General features: G+C 35.2%; 3 protein-coding genes across 6 annotated transcripts; all 3 read left to right on the forward strand.

Annotated features, from left to right (window-relative positions):
* Window positions 1–1,989: 1,989 nt before the first annotated feature.
* On the forward strand, window positions 1,990–10,682 carry LOC145558243 (uncharacterized). 4 transcript variants are annotated; one of them, XR_014092403.1, is made up of 10 exons: window positions 1,993–2,272; window positions 2,724–3,151; window positions 4,222–4,321; window positions 6,361–6,417; window positions 6,871–6,994; window positions 7,652–7,734; window positions 9,241–9,311; window positions 9,398–9,494; window positions 9,849–9,916; window positions 10,024–10,682. XR_014092403.1 is itself a non-coding variant. In XM_081619410.1 (9 exons), the coding sequence occupies exons 2-9, from the start codon at window positions 2,820–2,822 to the stop codon at window positions 10,081–10,083; spliced, it is 921 nt and encodes a 306-aa protein (XP_081475536.1). In that variant the 5' UTR covers window positions 1,990–2,272; window positions 2,730–2,819; the 3' UTR covers window positions 10,084–10,682. The 4 variants fall into 4 exon arrangements, 3 of the variants coding, with proteins under 3 accessions (XP_081475536.1, XP_081475535.1, XP_081475537.1); XM_081619410.1 differs by lacking the exon at window positions 9,849–9,916 and having other exon boundaries at window positions 1,990–2,272; window positions 2,730–3,151; window positions 10,027–10,682; XM_081619409.1 differs by lacking the exon at window positions 9,849–9,916 and having other exon boundaries at window positions 1,992–2,272; window positions 10,027–10,682.
* Window positions 10,683–13,089: 2,407 nt separating this feature from the next.
* On the forward strand, window positions 13,090–17,630 carry LOC145558245 (large ribosomal subunit protein uL23c-like). Its single transcript, XM_081619412.1, has 3 exons — window positions 13,090–13,426; window positions 16,452–16,779; window positions 17,040–17,630. Exons 1-3 carry the CDS (start codon window positions 13,216–13,218, stop codon window positions 17,134–17,136), a joined length of 636 nt encoding a protein of 211 aa, XP_081475538.1. The 5' UTR covers window positions 13,090–13,215; the 3' UTR covers window positions 17,137–17,630.
* Window positions 17,631–18,408: 778 nt separating this feature from the next.
* LOC145559381 (uncharacterized) lies at window positions 18,409–22,292 on the forward strand. The gene is made up of 7 exons (XM_081620803.1): window positions 18,409–19,119; window positions 19,919–20,005; window positions 20,128–20,172; window positions 20,263–20,358; window positions 20,517–20,618; window positions 21,770–21,924; window positions 22,024–22,292. Exons 1-7 carry the CDS (start codon window positions 18,508–18,510, stop codon window positions 22,103–22,105), a joined length of 1,179 nt encoding a protein of 392 aa, XP_081476929.1. The 5' UTR covers window positions 18,409–18,507; the 3' UTR covers window positions 22,106–22,292.
* Window positions 22,293–22,616: the final 324 nt, after the last annotated feature.

Consider the following 22,616-nt stretch of genomic DNA (forward strand, 5'->3'; position numbering starts at 1 on the left):
GCAAAATTATTATAACACTGCTTTATGACTCTTCACTTTTAAATACCAATGCAATAACTAAGAGGAGGAAAAGAGTTCAGGGTAGTTGATCAAACTTATAGTCGTAACTTTCTTGCGGAAACATAAGATTGAGTCTTACCAAGAATAGTTTGAGATATTTATTCCCCTTTGAGTAACTTCATCTTACTATATAAAACAAAAACTCATGCAAGTACAATAAATCCTTATTTTATATAGCCTTAAGGCTAGATATAATTATGAAGTTATATGAAAAAAGAAAGTAATGGATTTCTGCTACTTTGTGCAACTAAATAAAAAAATTGTAGTGTGCATGTGTATATAATACTAGTAGTTATGCACACCTCTTTGGCGCACTTTGTTTGTTCCTTTTCATTTCTTTTTGAGCATTGTTTCTTCTTTTCCTTGCAAGTTGCAAAATGGTTGGGAAAGAAGGGTGGAAAGGACATATTAGAAAAAAGCATGTAAATAACACATTGCAAAATTAAAAAGAAAGCACACAACACTAATAATAATAAAGAATATTTATACTACTATAACAAAATCACAAACCAACACAAATTAAAAATCCTATGGGTAAGATACATGATCATCGGAAAGTACTAAGGGTCTATTCCGATTTACTGAAAACAACTAAATTGAATTGATTGGGGCTGAACTGAACTGAACTGAATTGAATAAAGTTGATTGAAATGAAATGTTTATGAGAGAAGGAAATAAGGACTGAATTGAACTAAACTGATTGAAGCTGAATTGAAATTAAGCTGAACAGAACAGACCCTAAGTCTAGTGATAAATGGTAAGAGATATCACTTATGATCTTAAGGTGATGAATATAGGAAGTAATGCTTAATAAGTTAATAAAATCAACTACACTACTTTACAAAGATATTACATATTGTCTACGCTAACCTAATTTTGTTTAAATTTTAACAGGTTTATTAATAACACACTAATTGATGTGAATATGTTTTATACTCTATCACGCCCCTCACACGAGAGTCCATTAGACTGTTCTTGCTGCAATGTTAAAGGATCAACTTAATCAAAGTTTTAAGTTAATGGTTAAGGCTATGAATATGTAATATACTCTCCTCTATATCAATTAATTTAGTTAACCACTTATTGCTAACATGGCTAATAATACTTTGTACTATGTATATAAGAAATTTTGACATCTTTTAGTACACCTGTAGTAAATGCCGGTTTAATTGTATTGTATACTTGTGAAAGATGCCGGTTCAATCGTATAGTAAAGTAAAGGGGGAGGAGAGAGAAAAAGGCGAGGGGTGTGAGGTAGGGCTGAGCAAAACTACCCGAAAAACCGAAAACCCGAAAAACCGATCCGTAACCGTTCCGAAAATTAGGGTACCCGATCCAATAACCATAACGGTTCGGGTACCCGTTCCGATAATTTGTTATCGGGTATGGTTATGGGTATCATTTTAAAATTAACGGTTACCCGATCCGATCCGATAAGCATTTTTTTTGCTTTTTTTCCCTACTTAAATCTATTAATATAAATCTAAATTTTTACTTTACTTCATAATCACTTTATTATATCAATGATTAGTAATATTATTAATAATTTAGTCAAGATCATATGGTATTGTTGTTAATTAGTTGTAAATTATATCATAATAACTACGTAATTAAGTATAATTATCATTATTGGATATCTTATTGGGTACCCGATAACCGATCCGAAAATCCGGGTACCCGAAGTCCGGGTACCCGAACTTATCGGTTCCGGTTATGGGTATCAGTTTTAGTGATTTTGGTTATCGGGTACCCGAACCGTTAGTACTAACGGTACGGGTACCCGTCCCATGCTCACCCCTAGTGAGGTGAGGCTCCACAATAATTGGCATCAAATGCTGCCTTATTGGGATTCTCACTGTTGCTGAATTCCAAGATCTGCAACAACACACACTACAACAAAACCTGGAAAAATAAATTCATAATTTTCTCACACACCAACGCATACATTCACTCTCTCTTTCTCTCTCTTCCCCCACCCACCTTTTTGCCCCCCCTTCTTCGTCTTCCCATTGGCAGATACCCTTCTTTCTCCAATCTCTCTCCTCAATTCACAATAAAGCAACACACTTTAAAGTAGTAGCGTTGGTGGTGCTTGGGTTTTTTGTTTTGTTTTGTGGGTATTTTAATTTTTCCAGGAAGATAAAGAAGAAATCTCATAAACCCCCTTCAATTAGGGCTCTTACTATTTTCCCCCTTTTCAATTTTTCTAGGGGTATCTTCTTTCTCTACTTTTGATTCTTTGTTAGGGTTTTCTTGTTTATTTGATTAGTACTTTCCTTAAGTTTTTTTTTTTTGAATTTCCTTGCTTCCCTTTGATTTCTACTTCGAGCTGCTTCTGGGGTTTTCTGGGAATTTGTAAATTTTAGCTGGGTTTTGATTATTATCTCTTCTTCTTTCCTAATTTTTGTGGGTTTCTGGTAAATTTTCAGTTTGATTTATTTTTAGCTGTTTTCGGTATCTAATTACTAATTAGATTAAGCTAATTAATTTTTGTGCTATAATTAATTTTTTGTTTAGTTAAAGTTTGCTCCTTTAGTGATTCTAGATGAGGTTATTAGAAGTTTTGAGTTGAATTTTATGTGTTTTTTCTTTGAGTTTCCTTGATTACTTATGTGTTGTTATAGACTTAAAAGTGCTTTTTATGATTTGATTCTGATTTCTAGGTGTAGAGTTCACGCAATGTGAGCATGTGACATTTGAAAGTACGATTCTTTTGTGGGCGTAGTTCTTTGTGAATTTTGTGATTGGAGCCAGTAGAGATGGCAGCTGAGTCTAATACAAGCTTTCATCAGGAAGACGCCCTAGCTGCTAGTTTGCATCGACATGCTATATCGTTTCAGTCGGGGGCAGTAAATAGCACGTCGGAGATGATCCCAATTGGTAACTATTATGGGATGAATAGTAGTAATGGAAATCTAATGTTTTGTGACAATTCTAGCATCATTAGTAGTAGCAGTCCCACCACAACTCCTGTTGGCAGTTCATCTGGTACTCTTCTTTTGGATTCGGTGCCTGGGCTAAAGCACGATGCTGGCCTCGCTGTTGAATGGACAGAGGAAGAGCAGTACAAATTGGAAGATGGCCTTGTCAAGTTAGTACTCTATTCTTTAGGTTATGTTTAGTAGTTAAACCTACACTTCACATATATACGAAGTATCTTGTGGATTATGACTTAACTTAAACATATGTGCTATGTTAATATTCCCAAATTTTAGAAATGTGAAGTAAATTTTCAAGTATAATGTCTTCTAGCTAGTTGAAAAGAACAGTTTCTGTTGCCCTGCTACAGTAATCATTTGCTGTGAAGTATATAAGTAGAAGATTGCTAGTGAAGACATGCATACCTAACTTCATCTGCAAAGCTTGTCAACATCTTGATTGTCTTTAACAAATCTATAAATTTTTATTACTTCTCAAATGTTCTTTTGGTTAGCCTTATTGTTTTGATACGTCTATTTTTTGTCAGATTGAGCTTGTTAGGGAAACTTGAATATTAGGGTATAGGGAACATTTTATCTGGGGGTCCTTGAGAAAAGGAAAGAGAACTCTCATTACTAAATTTTAATCTATGTATTTGGTTGAGATGTTGTAATGCCTTTTGCTGATTATGCTGCATGTAGCTGTGTACTCATCATAAGAGGTTTTTCCTATTATTGTTCTCCCCTAGGCATTACAATCTACAAGAAAATATTTTTTTGGGTGCTAGAGGAAATGTGTCTCAGGTATAAAGTGAAGAACTAGGGATGGCGGCATTGTGGGTAGTGTGAGATGAGGTAGGGGGTGGGGTTGTTAGGGGATTGAAGCATTCACATTGGCCATGATAACTATAAGGGTAGAAGATTCTGAAAATGAAAATTTTTCATTTTGGTGAGGAACTAAACATCTTGAAAGGGAATAAGATTCAATTCCTTAACTAACTACATTAGTTAATTTTCTTTTTTAATATCTTTCCTGATTCCCCTTCCTTATCTTTGTACTGTTGTACGTTCCATTACTTACATATGGCCTCGCAATGTGGTCTCCAAAGCTATCCCCTCAATATAGTCATTTATGTTATGAGCCTATCATTGCTATTCTATGCCTTTATACTTGCCATTATTTTTAAGTTGGCAAAAATCTTGTATTAACCCTACTGCCCTACTTTTAATATGTGATTGTCAGGTATAAAGATGAGCCTAGTATCTTGAAGTACATCAAAATTGCCGCTCTTTTACGAGACAAAACTGTACGTGATGTTGCTCTCAGATGTCGGTGGATGACGGTAAGCTGTTCAATTTTTACTTAATCTACTATCTTCTCTCCCATCCTTGTAAGTTTACATAATAATGAAATCTACGAGCCTCATCTACTTTTAGCGATGATTGTCTAGTATGAACTTTAATGGGAATATGATATAGGTTGTCACTTAAATATCTGAGCTGGGATTACAGGATTGGTAGTCGATATTCGTTTTTTTCTTTCCATTTACATATGGTTTATTTTGGAGTGGATAATAGGGGAAGTATAGGCCACAGGACAACCTTTGTATAGACTTAGCTTCATATTTAGCGAAAAATTTTCAAGTGAAGATCTTTGCAACATGTAAAGTAAAGATGCAAGGGCTGAAGGTTTCTCACTTGGACAACCAAGTAGACCAACCTGCTCTTCTTTTTCCTTGTGATATTGCCATGATCCCTTCTTCATTATGATAGGTTGTTGTACAATAGCTACCACCAGCTCTTTCCACTAGTATTTCATAACGCATTTCTCCACTAAAAGTACTTCCGTTACATATCAGGAATATCCCCTTAAGAAGTCTGCTGAAGTGCTGAAGAAACTTATATAAAAAATAAAATAATATTGTAATGGGAACTTTCCCTTACCTGCACATAAGGGACAGAAGTCAGTGACTCCACTTTTTTGCTCCTTCACAGAGCCTAGCAGATTAAGGCTTCTAGTGCCATAGTTGTATAACAAAATTTCGTTTCTGGCCTTATTTGTTGTAATTATTGATGCAAGACTTCATAGGGCCGTGGTGAATTGCAGAAGATCATATCAGAGATATCCCTTGCCCCAAATGAGAAGATATTGGGGAGTAATTGAAGGGTACCACAATTAAGGTAATCCACTGTTCTGGGTGGATATGGATGTTTATTATGTGTGATGCGAGGGTAAATTCCGCACCATATATTCGAAGAATGAGATTTCAGTATCACCTTTTATTTAGTTTGCGAAAGGCAAGTGTCTCATCAGATATGTCTCCAATTTGATGTCATTATCAAGTATAACACTATTTCCAACCATCTTTCCTATTTCACACCTCAGTGGGTAGGGATTATGCTTAATGATGATGTTAGATCAGGTGAAAAGTTTTGGGTATTTTTATTAGCCTGATCTCCCAATAAAAAATATAGTTTGTTCTGACTTAGAACATTTTTGCTAAAATGCCATTAAGGTCTTTCAGCTTCTCTGGTAAAGTGGGGCAGCTCATGCTTCTTTCCAGAGGTCTGCAACTCTGTGCTTGTTTGTTTCACTAGTGTAACCTTATGTGTACTTTTGTGAGAAATACATTTTCATTTCTTCTGACAATTATCTTATTGGGACACTTTAGTGCTGAAGGCTTGCGTCTTTGTTTGATGCAAATGTGCTCTAAAATACAACAGAGGTAGTGACTTGTGCAAAACTGTTCTATAAGGCAGTTTTAACCAAAAAATGGGTACCTACTCACAAGAGTTCCCATAGGTTTGTAGTTGTTTGTATGATACCTAAGATTGATGGAAACCTCTATATCTAAGTTGGTGGATGAATTAGTTTAAAAGTAAATCCAGCTTTAAGATCCCAGCCACTGCCTTGCTTTAGTGTCAAACAATGATTATACCACCTAAAGCTCTTTGTACTTTTAAATGGGACCTGTCGTCATTGGCCCATACTGTGTAACCAGTTTCAACTGGAACACCCTTAATTCATTCTCCTTCATTGTGCATGTGATATCTCCCTTAGTTTCCCTAATCTCTAGATTCTTCTTTCTTTCTTATCCCCTCCTCTCCATAAACCTGGCTACCATATATAAGAAGCAAAAACTTAGGTCACTAATTAGGATTCCTCAAAATTAAAGGGAAACCAGAACCCTAATTGTACCCCTGTGGGAAATACATCTACTTGTCAAGCTGTCATTATGAAGATCGTTATTTTATTGTGTTTTCAGCTGATGGAATGCTAAATAATTATGCATAATAGGATTTAGTAGATTATGTTATTTATATAAACATTTAACTAGATATGCATTTGGTTCTGACAAATAAATTCTTTGCATTTCCACAGAGAAAGCGAAGAAAACAAGAAGAATCACACTTGGGAAGGAAGGGAAATTACAGAAAGGTATGGTTGACGATGTTTGTATGAAGCTGTATGCATTTCCATCATGGTTTATTCTCTTGTTTGAAGTAGGCTGATAAGTGTTGTGGACATGTGGGTTAAGGTCTGTATGGGTTTTCCAATAAATAAACTTATTAAGTGCACTTCATGCTTTAATGTGAATGTGTTTGTTACTTCCTCCGTTCTCTTATTTTTGGTTTACTTCTCTATGCTGTTGGTGAATTTTTCCAAAGCTTGTAAAAACCAATGAAAAGCAAAAATGACTTGCTTATCAAGTAATGCAATACAGAGTAGAATTTTCTTTGATACATTTTATCTGCCTCTTAGGAGACAGTATGCTAGTACTGTATAAATCATGCTTGGTGAACTTGTAAGGCCACCTATGTAATTCTGTTGCTAGTTTGATATTTTTTGTTAATGATTGGTTATCTAATGATATCCTTCACACTTTCCCAGGATAAATTCGTGGAATCATCTTCAAAGACTAATTTACCATCACCTTCAATATCTAACATGAACATGACTCCATATTCTCTTCAGCCGAATCAGATGGATCATAATCAGCGTGTAAAATGCCAAGGTCTGTCTTTCAACAATTATAAATTTGGACATCTGGTGTGTAACAGTTACTTTTTACGAAGCATATTATTTGAAAGAAAGTCTCTGTCTATTATGTTAGAGAAAGTTTGTCTATGTCCGTTTGCATTGATGTATGATGACAATTTTCTATCAACTTTATCATCATAACTTTGCTTCTTGACATACTTCATATGCTGTTGACATTTCTTTCTAAGTTTAGTGGTTGTCTCCTTGGAGTTTGGAAAATGCTGTCCGTATCTGAGGGAATTTTCTGAAATATTGATGCGAATATGTATCATATTCTCATGTGCGGGATATTTTTTTGCAAAATAGTTTCCATATCTTAAGGACTTTTTCTGCTCAAAACATAGCAAAATTCTAAGTTTGCTGTTGTGAAATAGTCTAGAACCGATCTCCATGTAGATCATTTTCAGAAGCAGTTTGAGGCATCATCTCTTTGATGAACTTTCACTTTTGGAGCTGTAAAAAAAAAACTCAAAATTAATTGACACACTCATCTAGACAATATATATCCTATATTTGGTTTAAGTTGTAATTTAATAAAGGTCTTGGCAGTTGGCCAAGTACACACTTGTTTACTCTATGCAATTGGCATTTTGCTCCTATTAATCTCTTTTTGGATTTTAATTGATAACAGTGTTGACTGGCAAAGCTAAGCATCTATTGGAGCAGAATATTCAAGCCCTAAATCATATTAACAGTAATATATCATTGCTGAAGGTGAGCTTCTTCTGACTGGAATGGAAATGTGGAAGTTTGTATTTTTTTTTTTGAACTCAAATTTTACAAACAGATTTATCTGCATCTATCTTGTTTGCTTTGAGAATATAAGTACTACTCCTTTGTTCTATATATGTTCTCAACTTTGGCATTAAAAGAAAATACTCCCTGTATAAGGTGTCGAGTTTCCTATTTCAACTTGTCTCAAAATAGTTGTTATGACTTTTTACTCATTTACCAAAGTATTTGAAACTTTCACTAATCTAAAAGTTGACCGGGAGAAAGTAACATAGAAGGGAGGGATTCTCAAAAGGTGGTGAAAGACAGTGTATCAAATTACGCTTTCTCTCTCTTGCTTTTTCTCTCCATGATGCTTGACTAATAACATAGAAGGGAGGGATTCTCAAATTTATGTGGACTCCACTTTCTCATTGAACAAATGGGTTAAACTACCTGTCTAGTTTGTTCTTCTATGTGTTGTATGCCATGTGAGGAATATTCTGAGCCTTGATTGTTGGATATATTCGCAAGTAACAGCCAGCCATTCTGCTATGACTAAGAATGTAGGTTTCCTCCTTCCTCCAGCATCCTAGCTGAGAACCTTGTTAGAGGCAACTGAATTATAGTACATACAAATAATATGGAGAGATTTGGCCACGAGTCTTATAATTACAACTGAAAATCTCCAAAATTTATTACTCTTCCCCATAAATGACCCTAATAAGTGCCTCGGCTGCAGATTATAAATGTCTACCCTCTGCATCCTTTTTGACGCTGCATGAGTGCATGGTTTCCTATTTTTTAATATCTCAAAATAATTTGCAATTTCAGTTCCTATAATTGCTTTGTTTCTCCACTCTTGTTCTCTTACTTATTTATCTCAACACAATTTCTCTTACACCCCCCCCCCCCCTCTAATAACTTAAATTTTTATTTGTATTTAACAACTATTCTTGATTTTTGCAAAATGAAACATGCACTAATTCTAATGAGGGAGTACGAATTTTCTGATCCTGTAAGGTTTGGGTTCCACTGATTTATTCAACTGTGGGTGGTAATTACTATATAGCGGAAAATTGCCAACTTCATATTTCTCTCCAAGTCTTGCTTTTTGTGTATTTAGCCAAACTGCAATGATATTAAATTAAATTATTCCTCTTTCAGTTGTCAAAGTCCTCAAAGACACTGTTACCTGTACTTGCCGTTTCCATTTGGTTGCCTCTTTGTAATATTGTATAATGTTCATGAGATACGAGGCGTCTTTTTTTTTTTTTTTTTTTTTTGTCTGGAGTGTTGCCATTTGAATCTGAATAACATAATAAATAATGTGGTGCACTGGTATCGTATGTTGGTCATCCTCCTTCATGTGAACTGAACACCGCTTTTGGGTTCTTTTAATAGTGAATATAGCTCCTCAATATTGTCCTCTTTTGATTTGGTTGGTAGATTTTATTTTATTTTAATTATTTATTTATTTTTTTGTTTTAAACAAATCTTTGTGTTCAGTTGCAGGATAACATCGATCTCTTTTGTCGTACAAGAGACAACATTAACAATATCAATGCCATCTTGAATGAGTATGTATTCTTTTTTTCTTAATCATTAAAGTAAAATTGCCATGTTTTCTTCTGGTTTTGTAATTGCAAACTTTGATCTACTGCAGCATGAAAGAGCTTTCAGGAAAACTTGGCCAGATGCAAGAGCTTCCAATATCTATTGATCAGAATCTTGCAAATAGTATCTTGCCACGTGACAATTCGGTAGCTTCTTATGTCTTGTCTTATTCTTATTTCAGTCGTTTTGTACGTTTAGATAGTCCCAAGGATTGCTTGTAGTTGGCTATGAAGATTGTTTCTGTAGAAATTTATTGAAATATGAAAAGTAGTCTCCATCACATTCATCTTTCTCCACTTCCAGTGTCCCATGACTCCTGTCTCACTTCATTTCTTTCTCCACCCCTGTACCCCTCTACCTTTTCACCACAATCATGGTTCTCAACTTCTCATCTTGCTGATTATCCCATGCATTATGTGTGAAGGGGAAACAGCCTGTAAATATTTTCGACTTGTATCTGCTAAATGGATTCATTTGCTTACCTCTCCGTTGTCTTACAGTAGTAATGAAGAATGCTGCCATCTAATGCTGATCTCATACAATCTTCTTTCCTTTCATATATCAACCTGTAAGGCAAAAATTTAAAATAAAGATGACCTATCATGCCTATGTATGTATTCTGTGGCAAACATAATTTTAATGCAAACTAACAATTATTTTTCATTGACGTTCCAGTAGACAATGATATTTGGAATGCATAGAGGATTGCAACCCAAGCTGGAGTCAAGATGTTGATAGAGGATTCGCAGGAGTATTGGGTGAAGATCTGAACTACAAGTACAGAAGCTTTTGCTGTAAATTTATTTAGGACCTCCTTTATGTTGTGTACGATTCAGTTGCATATATTCGGTCTGTGTGTAGAGAACACAATTTTGAACCTGCCGATTGACATCAGAAGAAAATGGAATCTGGGCATCACGTCACATCATGAAAATGCAGAGGTTGCCGACTACTTAAGAAGAACATGTGTCTCAGAGCATCTGGCCATCCATGCTGTCTCTTGATCATGAGCTGAACTGTGTATAGGATGATGTCACTGAAAAGTATTAAGTAAAGAAAATAACATGCTAGGGTTGCCATTTACACTTTTAAGTTATAACCCTGTTCTTACCCCAATAGGCCAGTGTGATGGTAGTTGCTCGGTCTCGAACAAGGATGATTCTGTAGCTTTCGTTTGAGCATTTCGCCCTAAGAAGCTTTATTTTAATTTTATTGTATATTATGGTGGATGAGTAGAACTAATTTCTCCATCTTTGTGCTGCTGCCAAAGACAAGGCATTGTTGTATAACTTGTATTGTTGTAGAAGTTGTACTGATCTGATTTTTATTTTATTTTTCTACATTGTAATCTAATTTTCTCACTGAATTGGCCAAAAAGTTATCAATTAGCTGTTGAAGTGTTGATATTAGAACAATTGTTTTTGCTAAGTTTATTTTAACAATTATACTATTGAACTAGATTTGCTTGTTTATATATATATATATATTTTTTACTCCCCTTGGAGAACATACAAGTTTATTTCCGTGATCTAATAATGTACTTTTGCGGAGAAAATGGATATACCCGCTATTGCCTTACAACCGCTACTTCTAAGTAGCGGTTTTACTTTGTGATGAACGGAATTTGTTTATCACGGAGATTAACTGGAGGTAGCCTACTCCCCTTGCCTATTAATTAATTCGAAAGAATTATTTCATTGCCTTGCTGTTGGTTTATTGATTTTTAGAATGTAGCCAATTTTCAAAATCAGATAATACGTATAAAGTATGACTTTTAATGTCAAAACCATAAATTAAAATTTGGCTGTGATAGAGTTATTGTTTTATTGATACACAATAAATGTTGGGATTATAAATTGATTGGCTGAATATATGGAAGAGCAATCAAAATCAACATTTGTGGATGTTTAGCTATTCATTGCTAGCTAGAAAGTTGTTATGTACGAGATATTGTTTTTCATTACTAGCGAGGTTTTTTTTTTTTTTTTTTTTTTTTTTTTTTTTTTTTTTTTCAGCAAGGGAGGGGAGTGGTTTAAGGAGTAGGGTTGGGTCAGCTGACCATTTTCAGGTAGTTCGGGGAGGTGGCCGGCCAGATTCCGGTGGCCTTGGCTTGGGTCTAGGAGTTTCACGGTGGGAGAGGCAAAGTGGCTTTAAAAAAAAAACATCATTTTATCAGGTTGTCAGTCATTGTGACTATTAAGGGTAAAGTGATTGCAAAGTTGGGATTAGTAGAAGTAATTCATCCATAGTTCAGATTATTAAAGTGAATTTTTTCGATTTTAAAAATTATTTTACTACCTACTCTTTTCAAAACATTAAAAATTCCCACTAGATTGCCTAAGCCCTCACACATGATGTCATTGTGTGTTCTTCTATAGCTTCTCGATTTACATGTTTAACTGCATTTTTTTCAACAAACATTAAAAGTGAATTAGGGAAAACATTTGGTATTTGACATAATTCCAGCTCACACAAAAATAATCAAGTCACTAAACATGTATCAATTATTATTTGTTGTTCTTTCTATAGGGTTTATCTCAAATTTGGGTAATTTTTCAAATTGATATAATTTTTTAAATTAAACATTATTCACATTGATTAACTCTATTTGAAATAATATATATGCTCAATTTACGATTATAAATCTTAATTTTAAAAAACAATTAAATTAAAGAAAACCCCAAAATACACATGCATTAACCCTAATTCTTCATAACTATAGTATTGATTTTGGTATGATTGAAGACATAATATATCATTAAATATATTACATACCCCAATTTCATTTAAAAACACTAAATGAAGAGCACCACCTTATAATTAGTCTTTCCTTATTTCGTTAATGCCTAATTTTGTGTTTAATTTAGATTTACAATTAAGGAACTGAAGAACATGTGGTAGATATAAAAAAAATCGAAAAAATGTGTCGATAGGTCTCACAATGACGCTATGTAACACCTCGACCAAAACAAATTAGGATGAGGCCTATTGTCACGAAATGCGTATCAAGGGCCAAGTGGCCAACAACTGTCCTCACAGACCAACACAAGTCCTTCCAGACAACTCCCAGCCAAGCACGCTTAACTGAGAAGTATCTTAACATATGAGCTACCAAAAAGGAAGATGCACATTGGTTGTATGAGTAGTATATTAAACTTCTTTAAAGCAATTATGAGGGTTATTACACGCTATATAAGAGACTTTGGGCAATTTGGTGAGAAAATATACAATTGGTGGTTTGTAAACCCAAGTGTGGATTAAAGAGGAGAGATTATAATATACAAATCTCTCTTTGTTTTTTCAAGTGTTATATTTATTAAATCCGGACGTGTTTTAATAAGTGTTACACTTCCTTTTTTGACAAAAAGCTACATTAAAATATTACTATATCTCTCTCCTCTCATGATCCCCCCCAAACCCACTATTACTTTATTTATTTATTTTCTATTATATATCTCTTCTCACATTCGTTACTTTTCAATAAACTATAGAACTCCACTATCTTTCTTTTACAATTTTTTAATACTCCAAATCCCCCATTTAAACACGGAGGGAGTACGTATATAATTAAAATGAGTTAGAATTTTAAAATAGGTCGTTTTCGACAAAACTAGTTGTATCTAATTAGTCCCTTATAGACTTTCCTTTCTTTTTTTATAAAATAGAAAAGGTGAGATTCGACTCTTGACCTCACACCTAAAAGTCGAAGAATTAGCCGATTACTCTAGCCTCCTATCTCCATTATAAACTTCCCTTAAGATAGATAGGGGAAGATGTTTTAAAGTGGAAAGGGGCGCAACTAAGGCTTATCCGATTACCACCCGCTTGTCACTCTCTAATCGTCTTCTTGAGTTGAAGCTATCAGCAATGGCTACCACCGCACCAAACCTGCATTCTCTCTCCTCAACATTCACCCTTTCTAACCGTTCCTCTAATGTCTCTGCTACTTCTTTCTCTTTCCAAATTCCCAGAAAAACCCCACAAATTTCCTGCCTTTCCTCCAAAAAACCAGCATTTCTTCACCCAACTCACCTCACCACTGCTGCTTCTTGTACCCAGAAGGGTTTCAATGTTCTTGGTATGTTCCCTGCTAACTTTGACTTTGTTTAATTTTGAATGATTAATAATTTCATTGATTGTTGGTGTTAGTTATTTATTTAATGTTGAATTGTTATGGGTGGAAATGTTTCATAATTTTTGTAGGATTATTGTTGATGTTTATCCTCCAAATTGGAGCATAATTTTCTCTTGAATTGCTGAGTTACAACTTACAATTTTTGAATTTTAGAAAAAGTTAGTGAGGCAATGGTGTAGATAGTAGACGGGATTCGATACCCCAGACTTTAGCCAAATAAGCTAGTTGGTATCTGCACGTTTAAGCATTTATGATGTTAAAGGTGAAGAAGAATTGTGTTGGGTTTTTCTATGTTTGTCTGAAGGTATTCATGTTCAATTTGAATACCCTTGGTTAAGGAAAAGCACACATTTCTAAGTGTACCTTCTATTGTGGAAATCAGTTGTTTGTGGGAAAAATATGACTGAAGGGTGGAGTTCCTTTCACATTATTGATCACCCAGACAGTCTTTTTGGCAGAAGAGAGCAAAATAGTGGGAACTGTGATGAATTATTGCACTTAAACTTGGAAGGTTATGAGCTTGCCTAAACAATTACCTGAGTATGACTTATTGTGTTTCCGAATGTAATGGAATGCGCATGGTAGGGCTTCTATGGACAGTCAGTATAAGTGGTTTACTAAACGTTTGAAGGAATTCTTGGTTGTGTAAAGGATGCATTACTTTAGATACTATAGGAAGGATTTGCATACATGAGAATGCAGCCTAGTCAAGATTGTTCACTATATTGAACCCTTTGATTTGTCATTTCAAAAGTAAGAAGCTGTACCCGTAGATGCTAAAGTTATATTATAGGTTTTGAAGCTTTCGGGTCTAAATTTCAATTCTAGAGATCCTTTTGGGCGGGGGTACTATTTTAATGTGAATTGAAAATGGCATCTCAATCTTGTGATTGTATAGTTTACTCTTTTGGGCTTTTGGACTTGGTTTTCTTTATTATTGACCTTTTAATGGCCATAGCTACTTTGAAACTTTTGATGAATACACTTACCATTTCGGAGTATCGCTTGATTAGAGTGCAAGATACATTTTTGATTCATGGTTTACTTTGTAGGAACTGGGTTAGAAGCGAAACTAGGTAAAGGGTGAGACTGAAACTTTGCTCTTTTGATGTTTGTAGTTTGGTCACATGAATTATGGAAAGAATTCTATAGAAACTAATTGTGTCTTTTGCTAGTGAAATTTTGAGCTAGCTGTGATGGGCAGATCAACTTCATTGTTATAATGTAAGTGGCTTATCAGCTCGTGTGTTACATTCACCAGCAATGTAATTGACAAATCTGTTGTTTTGCTTGTCTACCATGATGATTCTATAGCTTATTTATACTTATTCTGTGACGTTGAATCTCTGCCGACTTATCCTCAGCAATTGGTGGTATTATGGGTTTGGAGGAATTTAGGACAAGTTTTTTCTGTCTATAAATTTTTTTCCTCCTTTAGGCATTATGTTGTTAATGAGGCTTAGTAGTATTAAAAACATTGTCGTTTTCCTCATATAGATCCTAGATATTCTTGGCGCGACATCAGGAAAACATTGATATTACTCAAACTAGTTTGAATCATATGCTTAGGTCAAAGACATGTCTAGTAAAAAAGATTAATTTGTAATCATGATAACTTATATACTGTTCTAGACCGCCATGATTAGTTTGTAAAAACAGTGCTGCACTTTTTCAATCTCTTACCAGCTTTATGTTTACGGTTCTTAAGAGTGATACCAATTTATTGGAACATAGTAGGGATTCAGTAAGTGTTTCAGCTTATGGTTAAGCTGCACCCTTTTGCTTCTAATTAGTCAAAGCATGCTACATAATAGTAAATTTCTTCTGTTTTTCTCCTCATAGCTTTGAGTGAGTGTGTGTGTGTGTGTGTGAGTAAAGGTGTGCACAATACTCTCTCAAATGATTGTGCTATGCTTAATTTCTTTATTATTTTTTTTTGTTTGAGATCCCATGTCATTTCTTGAGGTTAATAAAAATATTCCTGCATTCAATTTGAATACTAAAGGTCTTCTGTAGATCTCATGCCTAATCTTCTTGACATGCTCAGTGTCTACAGAGTATACTTCAGGTTGATCTTCTGTGGAAATATTACCTTATAGTTCTTCTAACATACTAGGGTGTGTCTGAGCTATGTGTTGGTCTTTCTTCTAGTGCTTAGAAGCAGGCAATCCCATGGTGCTCATGCTCTGGTATGCATTCTAATCTGTCATCAGATTGCTCTAGTGATCAGTGAGAATGCCTAATACCCCTCATATACTATAATTCTGATGCTTGTAAAGATGATGCTGATCTAGATGGTGCTATTAGGAATTGAGTTGTCGTTAAATTACATTCAAGGTATTTCTGGTGCGTCATCATTGTTTAGTTAGGACATTGAGTGACATCAATTTACTGATGTACTACATCCTTTCCTGAAAGTTCGACCTTTTGTTTTGGGGTGTTTCAAAAAGTTCAACTTACTCTCAGTTTTTGGGGGTAGTTCAAAAGGTTCAAGTTTTACTTATTTGGGCAACCTCGTATTACCACCTTACTTCCCTTACCCCCACAATATTTACACCTTTTACTGTCCGTCTTACTTTACCTTTTTTTTTTAAACACCGACCCACCTTTTATACTATATCTCTTATTTTATCTATCTTTTCTTACATCCTCTCACTTCAAACTTTCCTAGTTCGGGAAGAGGGAGTTTGTTATGCCATTTTTTTTCTCCCTCATCTAATATAATTGAGCTGTGTAGTCCAGTTTACTACTGTGTTATTTTGATTGTCATGCTATTGCATATTTATTAATAACATGACAGACTTGAAGCTTGTCAAATTAGATTTCAGTGGTCAATCACTCAATCAGTCTGTTCAAGCAGCTCTTATTGGGAATTTGGGATGTCTGTTGTGTAAAATAGCAACTTTTTTTTTTTTTTTGACATTTAATTGTATAACTATTGGCTAATCTAACTAAATATTACTTCCAGACGCAGTTTCTCCGATGAAGAAGCCTGGTTTTGGCAGGAATCTGATGGTTGCCCAAGCCACCGAAGCAGTTGCACCAACCACAGAGGAAGCAGCTGCTTCTCAACCCAAAACCTCGAAGAAGAATAAAAAAGTGAAGTATCCTCGGAGAGTACTTGATGTGTATCAGATCCTTCAAGTCCCTATCATTACTGAGGCTGCCATAAAGAACATTGCTGATGAGAACTCACTGATGTTCACTGTTGATGTTCGTGCTGACAAAAAGATGATTAGAGATGCTGTCTGCAACTTTTTTGGTGTGAAAGTTCGCAAAATAAACACTTTGATAAGGTAAACTTTTAAGATCTTTTACCACCCATTATGCTGTTGCTAAATCATCCTCTGACTAATTAGGCATTCTATACATGGTTTTCATAGGGTATTATTACTTGCAAATCGCATTATGATGCCATAATAATGACTTTTTTTTGACGAAATAATAATGCCTTTTTGAACAAATGCATTATCACTCATTTTCTTTCAATTGGATTCCCTAAGATCTTGAGTTTTCAGCTTATTCTTACTTTATACATTTTTATGTTGTTTTGCAGACCTGATGGAACCAAGAAAGCATATGTCATGCTAAGTAAAGAGTACAATGCTTCTGATCTCGCGAAGAAGATAGGAATCTTCCCAAGCAGTAGCTAACTTTAAAGTTTTATTAGATGTATAGTTGTGGCCGTCTTTCTCCTTTCTTGACGAGGGCAGCTGTGTTGGAGCCTTGTTTAGAAATAGAATCACTAGCTATTTGCATTCATTAAGTATTCCACTGGTTGTCTTTCAAGTCTCCAGCTGTTGTAAGGTGAATGTTTTTTTGGCCATTGTGTATCAAGTGTGTAACTAATATTTCTCAAGTTTTAGTCATTTCTTTGTTTTCTTCTCGAGCACCCCGGTTGCTGTATTCTGTTATGTATTTTTGTATTTTGCATACACTGTTGTATTATTAAGGCTGAGGCAGGTAAATTACTGTCTTAGTCGGCGGATGAGAGCTGGGTAGAAAGAGTTCATATCAGATTGGTCAGGGTGGAAGCAAACAATGCTGCCTATCAATTAGGAGTTTTAGGACTGGATGTACTTAGCAAATGAATTCACCTTCTAGCTTTTCTTTATTTTTATTTTTTTGGTTTGTTTTATTTATGTTATTTATATGCCTTCCTATCAGTATTATTTTCCACTTCTATGCACATTTGGCTTTCACAAATTTGCACGCATCAAAGATCATTTATTTAATCAAGGTCGATGTAAGCTTGGTCAAGCGCAGGCTTTTTCGTTTGGTCAAACATCCTTTTTTTTTTGGATAAATGGCTTTTTAAGCTAGTTGAAAAGATGACTTTTATAAGCCAAAATAAAAAAAGTCCTTTGGAGTAGCTTTTGACTTTAGACATTTGGATACCTAAGTTTCTAATACATCCAATAATCAACTTTACCAAACATATTATTAAATAAATAATAATGAGTAAACATCAAACATAAACCAATACAACCAATCAAATTAGCTAAGCCAAGTAGCCAACAATTGCCATCAAGCAAGGCTTTAATAAGCCAATATTGAACAAAAATCACACATCCTCGTTCAAGTTCGAGCTAACCTTACAAGTTTAAAACTATTTATGAGTACATTTTACAACCTTACAAGTTTACAGCCATATACGATTATACGAGTACATTCTATCAAAACTTACTTGCACAGGCTAAAACTCGAGTCTAGTAACTTGTTTGCACCTCCAATGGTAAGAATTCAACTTGTCCATCTTCATTCTAAAATACCACATTTGTTTCCAAGTCAACATTTAAACTCCCATCCTCCAAAACCTCAAGCAATTGTCCTTTCCTTAATAAGAAAAACAAATAAAATCCTCTATAATTAATATTTTTTTTTTCCTATAATAAAAAAATTTTAAAATCCAACAAAATCCCATTTCATTTCATATCATTTTCCCTTTCAAAAGCCCTAAACACTTCCTCCACTTCCACTTTCTCTCTCCTAAACCCCCACCACCTTCCGCCGCCGTTCTCACAATGTCCGCCGCCATGAATCTCGCCGCCGGAAAACTCCACTCCCCCTTCCTCTCCGGCACCACCACCACCATCTCAACCACCTCCCTCCGCCGCACCCTCCTCCCTCTCCCCCGCACCAGCACCCCATCCTCCTCCGCCATCCGCATGTCCCTCCGAGACGACGGCCCCTCCCTCGCCGTCGTCGGCGTCACCGGCGCCGTCGGCCAAGAATTCCTCTCCGTCCTCTCCGATCGCGACTTCCCTTACCGCTCCCTCAAACTCCTCGCCAGCAAACGCTCCGCCGGCAAGGAGATGACCTTCGAAGGCCGAACTTATATCGTCGAAGAGCTCGATGAAGATAGCTTTGATGGGATTGACATTGCTCTGTTCAGTGCTGGTGGTTCCATTAGTAAGCAGTTTGGACCTTTGGCTGTTGAAAAGGGTACCATTGTTGTTGATAATAGCTCCGCTTTTCGAATGGTTGATGATGTTCCTCTTGTTATTCCTGAAGTTAACCCTCAAGCTATGTCTCATATTAAGCTTGGTTCTGGAAAGGGTGCTTTGATTGCTAATCCTAATTGTTCTACTATTATTTGTTTAATGGCTGCTACTCCTCTTCATCGCCGTGCCAAGGTTTAGGATTCTTCTATTAATCTCTTTTTAATTTGTTTGATTTCTTGTAATTTTGTGATTTACAGTTGATGATCTTAAAAGGGTTTGCAGTTCTTGGTAAATGTTGAATTGGGTTTGTTTTGGATTGATTGATTGATTATTGGTTGTAAATGGGCAGAAGTTTTTAGAGCAATTGGGGAAAAAGAAAAGAAAAGATGAAACTTTGTTTTGAAGTTGGATTTTAGGATATAATGCTGCTTGAACAAATTGAAATTAGGATATATATTTATGTTACACTGTTGTTTGTGTTCTGTTTTGATGATATAGTATTGGTTGTTATAAAGTTAGAGCAGAGATGTGACATTGTCATTATAGGTTTGCAATTTTATTCGATTGTTCGGATGTTATTGGATCGATAAGTGTCGTGATCTTAGCAATGATATGCTAATAGTAATAGAACTTTTTTTGCAATGTTGATTTGGAAAAGGGGTTGCTAATTTGTAGGGGCCTAAGCAAGTGGTATGCTAATGGCAATAAAACCGTTTTTGCAATTTAGAGTTGGGAAAAGTTTGATACTTGGGAAGTTGGGATATAACTAAAGGGCTAGTGTTTAGCAGTAATAATGTTGCAATTTGTATGACAGGTAGCAACTATACTTGGTTGTTGAAAAATTTGAGGCTTTGAACCTTGATTAATAAGATACCTATATAACTAGTTTCCTACTTGAGTTTCTAATAATGCACATCTGAAATCGCTTTTTTTCCTCTCTGATTCACTTCCGTCAAATCTTATTAATCAATCTATGTTGTGTGTTTTGCAGGTTACTCGCATGGTTGTTAGTACATACCAGGCTGCTAGTGGTGCTGGTGCTGCTGCGATGGAAGAGCTTGAGCTGCAAACTCGTGAGGTTTATTGTAATTCATATTTCAATGTTTATTAATTTTCCATCTCTAGTATATCCATTAGAATTGAAAGCAATTTTTCTTTTGACCCATGAATTTATCCAATATTACATCGTTCTATGTGAAGGTTTTGGAAGGCAAGCCTCCAACTTGCAACATCTTTAGCCAGCAGGTATATATTTTTCTATGTGGCATTCTTGATTATGCTTTTACTCTCTTCTCTTTTCACCATTTGTTGTGCTTATCATTTTCTTTTATGCAGTATGCTTTTAATTTGTTCTCCCACAATGCACCAATTCTTTCAAATGGATACAATGAAGAGGAGATGAAATTAGTAAAGGAAACCAGGAAAATTTGGGTAAGCATATGAAGGGCTATCTATTGATTAATTATCGTACCATAGTGTCAGTTTTTGTTGTTGTGGTTTTGGTTTATTGCTCTTCATTGTACTCGGATGTTTTTGAGTATTTTTTTGCCATGAAACATTTTTATAACCTTGCTCTTTTTATTCTGTAGGATGATATTACTGTCAGGGTTACTGCTACATGTATTAGGGTCCCTGTTATGCGTGCACATGCCGAGAGTGTAAACCTTCAATTTGAGACCCCCCTTGACGAGGTACATACTTCATTTTTTTTATGATCTGATTGTCACTGAGCCACTCTTTTCTGTTTCCATGAGATTTGTGAAAAAATCTTCTTGTAATTACAAATGTGCATGTCAGAACTGATTTGTTGATGTGCCTTTGCAATGTAAATACTTGGCAAAGAACTTATGTTTGAGTGAGGATTGTTGCTTGTTGGTTCAGAAGTACTTCAATCAATAATGATTACTGACATAGGCCTCTGAGGGAATTGTTTTGAAGGAATATGTTTTGGGTGGGGGTTTAAGTAATCTGTCAAGGTAGCTTAAAGGAGCTCGAGGAGGGATTACTTAAACTAGTTATTCTTATTACTGACAATGATCTTAAGTAATCTGCCAAGGTAGAATAAGATTTTCAATCAATGAGTATTGATGTCAGTTATTCTTATTCTCACAGTCAGTCAGTTTCACAGCAGACATCTTAGAGTAGAAACCTTTTGGATGACTTGAGCTTTAAAGTAGTTTGACTTTGCACTGTCAGCCGATTTGGCCTTGGATTTGCTTAGGGAGAGGGAAGGTATGCCAATTAACCCTATCATGTAGAAGCAAGATAAACATATACCTTTTAAAAAACACTAATGTAAGAGCACTCTGCATTATAATAGCACCATGTTCCATTTGCATTGGTTAAGTTTACAGGCCCCACAAGGCCTTACTACTAGATTACCATTGTGTTCCTATATCTGGAATTATGAAACTATAGTATGTTTGGGGGCATAATCATCATTCTCTCACTGGAAAAATGCCCCAAGTTGTTGGTTACTTGTTCTCTTACAAAGATAATGTGCTAATAGCTTATGTTTAGCAGTACTATTATCCCTGGTCTCCCTCTAGGACTTCTTATTCACCATTGTTCTGTGACATAAAATATCTAATTCAGCACCTTTAAAATGCTAGAGTTCCGACTACCTCCCTGACAGTCAGAGGCTCAGAGCATGAGGTGCATTTTTGTAGATGATAAACAACTCAACACAACTGTGTACAAATTAATATTTTATTTTATGAAATAAAAAGTGTATACTCCTTTTATTCTTATTTTGGACATCTACAATGATCTTTATTTGTCTTTTTATTTTATTTAATATGAAACCTCTAATTGATCTACTCCTTCACTGAATATTAATTAGGACACAGCAAGAGAGATTTTAGAGAGCGCTCCTGGCGTGGTGGTAATAGATGATCGTGCATCAAATCACTTTCCCACCCCCTTGGAAGTTTCCAACAAGGACGCTGTTGCTGTTGGCAGGATAAGGCGTGATGTCTCTCTAGATGGAGATAATGGGTATGAGCCTCTCTTATTAATCTACCCTTGGCCTTCTACATATCATATTTAATATTTTAATTTAGTAAGTAAGAGACCTAAGAGTGGTGATTTTTGCAGGTTGGACATTTTTGTATGTGGTGACCAAATACGCAAGGGAGCAGCACTTAATGCTGTCCAGATTGCCGAGATGCTGTTATAGACTTGTAGATTTATTTCTAATTTCTGATTTTGTTTTTTCATATTTTTTTCTCTTTGTGCTGGGGTATATTTGGTGCCCCCAATTTTCTGAGAAAATTTTGCAATTAGCAACCTGTATCATGCTGATCTTTACAACTGATTGGATTACTTGGCTTATTGAGGTGAAATAAGACGTCTCTTGTGTATGACTATCTATTCTTTTTTACCCCAAGTACCAGGTAACATCTCATACCGGGTAATCGGTTTCCCAAATTCTAGTATATTGAAATCCATTCCCTCTTTGAACAATGTACCTGTAATCAACCTTCTATTCATAATTTTAGGATTTATGGAAAAGTTGTCCTTTCCTAAAAATAGTAACTATTCGTGATTCAGTTTTCTAACACATTGTTATTTAAATTATGCTGTAATATTACAAGTGTCCCAAGACTCACAACTATTGTTTGAAATTGTATTATGTAATATCATGTCATATCCTTTAGATGTCGATTATTAGAAGTTGGGATAATGTG

Source organism: Chenopodium album, chromosome 9 (assembly GCF_948465745.1).
Source record: "Chenopodium album chromosome 9, dcCheAlbu1.1, whole genome shotgun sequence".
In the NCBI taxonomy this organism is placed as follows: Eukaryota; Viridiplantae; Streptophyta; class Magnoliopsida; order Caryophyllales; family Amaranthaceae; genus Chenopodium; species Chenopodium album.